Raw genomic sequence first — 7,920 nt, 5'->3', positions numbered from 1 at the left:
TGTTGCAAGGTTCTTTGAAAGGTTCTCCTGTTACAAAAAAGTGTGGCCTACTAAACTCTATGCTGTATTTTCATTTTGAATGGGTAATGTAATACTTGCTGATGGTATATTGCATACGTAATATCTACCTATCCACGTACATTGACTAAAATTAAAAATACAATCTGTAAAAATGTATTAAGTACTATGTAGGACGATTGTTTAGACGTGTAAATTAATTTCTACGAATATTTTTGGTCTTCGTTAGTGGTAAATCGACTACAATCGAATAACTGCTACTGGCAGTAAATACACGGTCAACATTTTTTATTTTTCTAAATAAAACATATTGAAAGTCGTAAAAATGACATTTCATCAAACAAAAGGCTGAAACATCGTAATATTTTTAGTCTAATTTATAATATTTAAATTTTTATTAAGTACATACTGATTCTTCATAAATCACAGAATAAATGGATTATTGATGAGGTACTGAAAACAAGAAATTTTAATGGGAATTCTTGTGTAATGTCAGTTTCAAAAAATGTTGAGTATAATTCATAAGTTTGTCATGTAAGTACATTCTACAATCACAGTAAAATCAGTTATTCAACCACAGCAAAGTCTTTTTTCTTAGTTATCTAGAATCTAGGCTGTCTTCAGCTACCTTATTATTGTAAAAATACTTAGTAAGGAAAGCAAATAGAACTCTTATTGATACTTACTTTTCTACTCTGTTACAAAAGTTGCTACCCTAATTATAAGTTCACGGATATTTATGGGCAATAAACATTTGTAATTAGAAACGTCAATGTTTCCAGACGTCGTTAAAGCTTAGTACCTACTGTATAGGAAGTTAGGACTCTTACTGCTTTACTATTCTCGATATTTCCTGTCCTACTTGACCAACATTGAAATCCCATGTGGTAATCGATTTGGCCGTTCCTGAGACATTAAAAATCACATTTATCTTAGTTTGTATTTATGAAGTATTTAGTTTATTGTGTGTCTTTAATATCATCTATTTATATAATATATTGAATTATTCGTATTTAATATTTTTGTAACTGTAAATAATTATGTATGTATATGTTACTGTAAAAGCCCGAACGGTGGTATATCCTAAGATTTTCCGGTATAACCTAAGATTTACCAACTCGCAATGGTAAAAGTCCGAACAATTCTTTTATTTCGAACTTTTACCTATATTCACTTGATGATATCGAGATGTCGCCGGAGCCCCGCTTCGCGGGGCTCCTCCTTCTGGGTGGTTAAAAAAAAATAACCACGAAGGCTAAGGTGGGAGCTTCGCTTCGCTCGCTCCCACCTTAGCCTTCGTACCCAACCTACCCATGTCGCTATGCCCAAAACTCCTTCTTTATAACTATGTCACAGTATATAATTATACCGTGAAATAGTTATAAACATAGTTATGAAGGAGGATTTTTTTATATATCGTAACATAGTTTTTAAACTCTGGCTTGTTCGGACTTTTACCATTGAGAGTTGGTAAATCTTAGGTTTTACCGGAAAATCTTAGGATTTACCACAGTTCGGGCTTTTACAGTAACATATATACTCATCTATATTTATGTATAGTCACATGACCACATTGTTATTTATTTATAAACCTTTTTTTCAACTAAATTTTCCTCCTTGATAATTTAAACACCTACTTCATTTAATCTCTGCATCACCCCAAGGTAGACTGGCAGAAAATGCCTTAGGCATTAAGTCCGCCTTTATACAAATTGTATAAGAAGTTTAAATAAATAAATAAATAAACTAATGGACCCACTTAATTGTAGAGTTAGTTCAAGCTGTCATTTATGATACTTAGATACACATTGTTATATTAGTTGTTGCAGATGTACAAATACTCTCGCTTTTATTCGTCTGGCGCTACAATCCAGACAAAACAAAGAACAACGTGCACAGTTTTCTGCCAGTGCCGTTTATTGGGTTTTATGTCCTAACTTAGAGAGAGGTATAGACTATCTAAGAGACGCCCATCTTCACAAGGTACATATTATTATATTTATAAATGAAACCGTTGTTGAACAACGACGGCGACCAATAATTACGTAACCTGCAATTTGTCACACACAAAGTTTTTGGCGCGTGTTACTTAAATGCTGTTTTTATCTAACATTTTGGACTTACTGTTTTTCGTTAGATCGTCCGACTAAATGTAGGTACCCTCCCCTAAGGCATCCGGATTGGTCACACTCTTCTCAAAACATCCTGGGTAAAGCCGCATTCCAGTCTCCCAGAAAACAAGATTTGCTTCTCCTCTACAGTCAAATTATGGATTAAATAATATTATTTTGCCCAAAAGTTTAAACATTCACTTTGAATAGCAAACAAATTAGGTACCTACCTAAACTTTTTCAGGGTCTTGCGTTCACTTTGCAAGAGCGTCAAGTGCTTGGCTTGCAAGGGCTTCTATCAGGCGGAGTTAAGACGCAAGAAGAACAAGTGGCGATTTGTAAATACTCATTTGACAGATTCGACAGTCCTCTAAACAAATATCTTTATTTGAGCGAGTTACTAGTAAATATGATTTATATATTTTCATACATCTAATTGCTATTATTGTTTACATAGCTAAGTTGCAGTGATAGCTTTCTACGCATAGTTAGCCAAAAAGTATAGTCTGAAATATGGACAGTCGGTTTACAAACGCATTTATGTAGGTAAGTCGTTGGCTTCAGGGCCCTTATGGCAGTTTAGGTTGGACCTTATTTTGCTCACGCAGAACCGCCTACGCCTTATTTTACGTTTGTTGTTGATTTCCTAAAATGGGAAAATTCAAAAATATGCTATATATCTATTCCTAAGCCCCGATTTTGCGATTTCAGCCCACTGCGCGGCGGCGTGCATATTATGAACAAAAGGCAGATGTGTGAGCGGCGCGGCCAAGAGTGGGCAAAATCATTCACGAAAAAGCGGTTCTGCGCGATCAGGTGGGGTCCAACCCTTAAGTTCTTTGACGTAGTTGAGAGGGACTTAGTTTACCTATGTTATTATTATAGGATCTACATGTGTACATTACAGGAAATGAATGAAAGACTATTCTTCAGTTTGGTGGCTACAGACGTGGAAAAGTTCCTTCCAATATTGTACACACCGACAGTTGGTCTTGCATGTCAGAGGTTTGGACTCGTATACAGAAAACCTAGGGGTCTCTTTGTTAATATATTTGACAAAGGACATGTTTACGCAGTCATGAAAAATTGGTAAGTGCACGTTATTATGCCTATTTTCAGTTGATCCACACAAACTCTACAAATATTACGACGACCGTGTAGCGATTGCCCACGCTCTGTAAAAGTTATGAAAATAGGTTTCTCTGATTAATATTGATGATTTCAGGCCCATTCATGACGTTCGAGCCATTTGTGTTACGGATGGAGAAAGAATATTGGGTCTGGGAGACTTGGGCGCGTACGGAATGGGGATCCCGATAGGCAAGCTCAGCCTTTACACTGCGCTTGCTGGTATCAAGCCGCATCAATGTCTACCTATTGTTTTGGACGTTGGTACTGACAATGAGGTTAGTGCCACCAGTTCTTTTGTATACTGCCCAGTTGTTGGTTAAGTGCGGATGCCTTTTACTATTCGTTAATATTCTCTCTATTCGTTGCGTTAATCGAGTATGGACATTACAAAGTAGAAGAGAATTACAAATGCAAAGCATAAAAAACGTATTATTATTTATCACTTTTTAACAGACAGCAGTTCTCCTCTGACTTAATTTAATATCCCATATCTTATAGAATCAAAAGAGTGGTGATAGCCGAGTGGTATAAGTTGTCACGTCCCATGCAAGTGGTCGCAGGTTCGAACCCACGGCAACACACCAATGACTTTTCGAAGTTATGTGTGTATTAGAAATAATTATCACATGCTTCAACGGTGAAGGAAAACATCGTGAGGAAACCTTGCATGCCTAAAATTTGTTTAATACATTGAGAGCATGCGAAGTCCCCAACCCGCACTTGGCCAGCGTGGTGGACTCAAGGCCTAACCCCACCCCCCCATTAATGGGTTAAATTTATTTATTTATTTTAAAGAATGCTTGACGAACATAGCTCTGTTTCAGGAGTTATTAGTAGACCCGTTGTACATTGGTATACGGCACAAACGTGTACGTGGTGAAGAATATCACGAATTTGTCGAAGAGTTCATGCAAGCCTGCGTTAAAAGATACGGGCGAACCACGCTCATACAGGTAAAATTACAGTCATACTCTTTCATTTATCACATACATACCTATATTTCATGTACATAATATCATTAAACATAATATTTCCCGAATGACTCAGCAACGCCGTGGTCCTAGGCTGAGTCAGCCTGGGACCACGGCGAGTGCAACCTGCGCCGAAAAGTTAGGCATTTGAAGGTAAAATGCGTGTTCGCGTTAATTCCCGTATTCTATTATACATTAAACATGCAACGCGAGAGTTAAAAGTTATGAATATTTCCCGAAATCATGATTTAACTTAAAAGAGTAATTTCAACTTCCTAAGTCCAGTTCTCCGACTGGCTTACGCAGAAACTGATGATATGTGTTTGAGTTTATTTTCCTTCTCAGGCAAAAAACATGTTTTAGTATGGCTTGCTTCATGAAACAATGTTTACAGTTCGAAGATTTTGCTTTACCAAACGCGGGAACCCTGTTAAATAGGTACAGAGAGAGATTCTGTACGTTTAACGACGACATACAAGGGACTGCAGGAGTGGTAGTTGCCGGAGTTTTTGGTGCTGCTAGAATTACCAAGAAAAAAGTATCTGAAAACAAATTCCTTTTCCTTGGAGCGGGCTCTGTAAGTTGACAATTAATTTCTTTGCCATATTCATTTGAGCAGAGTAGTTACAGAAATGAGGATTTCGTACAGACAACATAAACAAATTATCGTTTATATTTTTCAGGCTGGTGTGGGCATCGCAGACTTGCTAGTCGATGCCATGGTCGAAGAGGGTCTGGATAAGAAGGCCGCTCAAGACAAAATCTATTTATTTGATATTGATGGCCTACTAACATCTAAACGGCAAAGCGGATTGCCTGCACATGCAAAACATTTTGGAAAAGACTTGGAGCCGACGAAGGACTTTGCGAAAGCTGTTGAAACTTTGAAACCAACTTGTTTGATCGGTAACATGAATTTCTAATTGTAAACCTAGGATCCCGCTGTCGACGACTGTTGCCGGCAACAGTCGCACCTAGTGTCGCGGCTTACGAATAAGTTTTGTTTGGCTATCTGACTGAAAGTGACTGGATGTGGAGTATGGACAAATGTATCAAAAATAAATAAATAAATAAAATCTTTGGTTTGTCTAATCTCTTTAAGTCAAATCTTTCGTCCCATTGTTTTTCGTTATAGTATTTTTAGCACGATTTTATAGTGTCATTGTTCTTAATTCTAGGTGCGTCTACGCAAGGCGGTGCGTTCACACCAGCTATATTGAAACAAATGGCTAAGAATACAGAACGACCAATTATTTTTGCTTTGTCAAACCCAACTGATAAGGCGGAATGTACGGCTCAAGCTGCTTATGATAATACGGAGGTAAAGGCCTTATGTTATAAAGTAAACTTAAAACGATGAAACTTTCCAAAACAAACTCCAATATGTAGCTTATTGATTTCCTAATCGATACAGGCTTATAACCTATCCAGTAGCTGAATATGATACATTTATAAAAAAGAATTGTGCCGTCCGTCTAATGTTTGGTATCTAAATAGTTTGATTTGAAAATATTTTTATTATTCATCAGCTTCAAAGTGTGTACTTTATCAGGGCCGCTGCGTCTACTCGTCAGGATCTCCTTTTCCGCCTGTGAAGTACAACAATAAAACGTATTACACGGGACAAGGCAACAATTCGTACGTGTTCCCCGGAATAGCTCTCGGAGTAATAGCAGCAGAAGTCACTAAAATACCTGATAGCTTGTTCTTAACGGCTGCCAGAGTAAGTAAAAATGATGTGTGTAAAAATAGATTCTTAAGGAAAAAAATACTGCTGAGATGATTCCATGTGTTACCTTCAAATTAAAAAAGTTTAAGCTTTTTAGACTTATTGTTGTGTTCCTATGTAGGTATTAGAGTGAAAATGTTTGACTACATCTCTTGTTTCGGAGATAGGGCTGACATTCGAATAATGAATTTTTCATAGAATTACTATAAGACAGAACTTAAAACTCTCTAAGTAGGTTGTCCGAATCTGGCTAAGGTATATTCGCTAGACGTTGGATAAGACTAAAGAGGAAGACTCGTTTTTTATTAATGTTACCATTTTTGTTAAATTAACTTTATTATTTCAGTCTGTGGCAGATATGTGTACGGCAGAAGATATCGATGTTGGTCGTGTATATCCACCGCTCAGTAACATACGTAAAATATCTTTCGAAATCGCAAAAAAGATCGTAGAAAGAGCATATAAACTAAGTTGGTACATTTTTAGTAATCAATTCAATTGTGTTCTTGTTATTTAAATGTACATATTCTATACAGTGTTTGCTCTTATTTAAAAAAGTTTTCAATGTCGTTTGACAGACTTCATCTTTTTACAGATATAGCGAGTGTTTATCCGACGCCAACAGATCTTGATGCCTTCATTCAGCATCATATTTACAAGACGAAATATTTACAATACGTCCCTGAATTATACACTTACCCTCCGAGTGAATACAAAACGAAATCCATTGAACAAATCTCTGAAGAACACAAGTTAGTATATTAATATAAGGCATTAATACACGTAGTACAATCTTAAAGTTCGTCAAAACGCCGTCTGATTTTTGTTGTCGCGCACGACCATGAAAAAAATGGAGTGTGTATGGCAGTCTGTCTGCGGCTAGCCGCTAAGACAATAGGAAAACAAGCAGCTCGTGTTTTTTTTAATTTATGCTGTCTGTTTGCTTAAAGTATGGTGGATCCATCGTTCTAGCTTATGCTTTCGAAGAAAGCTGACGTGTTATGGTAGACTATCGGCAACATTTTACCTTTTAATAGAGCCGGCCCAGTTTTCACAATCTACAGATGTAAAATAATAATTAACTTGCATGTTTAAAGTTGCTAGGCACTCCTTTAATTTGAAATAGGTATAAGAGTATTAAATAACTCCGTACTTTCAGGAAGAAATTTAGCCAATGAACCCGTGCTTGGCTATTCACGGACTGAAATGAGGTATTTTCTTTTTTATTTCTTTTCTTTTTTTTAAATACATTATATTTATTAAATTATTACTTCTTTTACCAAAAATTTATTACCATAATAATAATTTATTGATCTATAATTTATACTTTTCTTTACAGATTACTGATAAAATAAATTACATTGGAAAACGCTGTCATTTTGTGTGTTATATTACGATTATATTTGTTTTGTGATTTGTTTTATACTAACGTTTTGTCTCTTTAACAATTTCTAGTATAATTTATTCTATTGATTGAAAAAGTGCCTTTTATTTTAAAACCCCTTTTATGTTACATACACTTAAGTGTACCTCCAATAAAATAACCGTCTGAATTCTCGAACAAGCTGTAATAAAGAGTACCTACTTCGTAGTCGCCCTAAAGGAGTTGTTACCACACCAATTGACAGAAAAACACAAAGTGGGGATGTCAATCGTTTTTTTTTACCTTACTGGTAATAAAATTGACTGTAGTTGGTTATATACCGCATCCATATAATTCTAATGGATCGATAATTACTGAATTGATTATTATAGACTCGAGATAAAATATAGGTAACTTTGTTTTTTTTTTCCAAATCACACGTGAGCCACGGAACCCCATGGGCCAGCCCGGTTGTTAGACGGTACCAGCACAACATGAAATTGATTGTTATTACTTTAATGGCAGAGTTTCTTTAAAGCTCGGAAAGGTAATTTGATCCAATGAAAATCTATCTTCCATTTGCTTAAGCGTTATAAA

At 36.0% G+C, this 7,920-nt stretch overlaps 1 protein-coding gene across 7 annotated transcripts; it reads left to right on the top strand.

Moving 5' to 3' along the window:
• Positions 1-354: 354 nt before the first annotated feature.
• On the top strand, positions 355-7,439 carry LOC142976385 (NADP-dependent malic enzyme-like). 7 transcript variants are annotated; one of them, XM_076119693.1, is made up of 14 exons: positions 355-552; positions 1,848-2,001; positions 2,374-2,532; positions 3,037-3,218; positions 3,355-3,535; positions 4,085-4,213; positions 4,626-4,808; positions 4,915-5,137; positions 5,410-5,552; positions 5,784-5,954; positions 6,307-6,430; positions 6,556-6,712; positions 7,120-7,171; positions 7,300-7,416. In XM_076119693.1, exons 1-13 carry the CDS (start codon positions 524-526, stop codon positions 7,136-7,138), a joined length of 1,854 nt encoding a protein of 617 aa, XP_075975808.1. In that variant the 5' UTR covers positions 355-523; the 3' UTR covers positions 7,139-7,171; positions 7,300-7,416. The 7 variants fall into 7 exon arrangements, with proteins under 7 accessions (XP_075975808.1, XP_075975806.1, XP_075975807.1 ...); XM_076119691.1 differs by having other exon boundaries at positions 1,839-2,001; XM_076119696.1 differs by having other exon boundaries at positions 377-468.
• Positions 7,440-7,920: the final 481 nt, after the last annotated feature.

This window comes from Anticarsia gemmatalis, chromosome 11 (genome assembly GCF_050436995.1).
Source record: "Anticarsia gemmatalis isolate Benzon Research Colony breed Stoneville strain chromosome 11, ilAntGemm2 primary, whole genome shotgun sequence".
In the NCBI taxonomy this organism is placed as follows: domain Eukaryota; kingdom Metazoa; phylum Arthropoda; class Insecta; order Lepidoptera; family Erebidae; genus Anticarsia; species Anticarsia gemmatalis.
The sequence above is the reverse complement of the archived record's forward strand: the minus strand, read 5'-3'. Positions and strand labels throughout refer to the sequence as shown.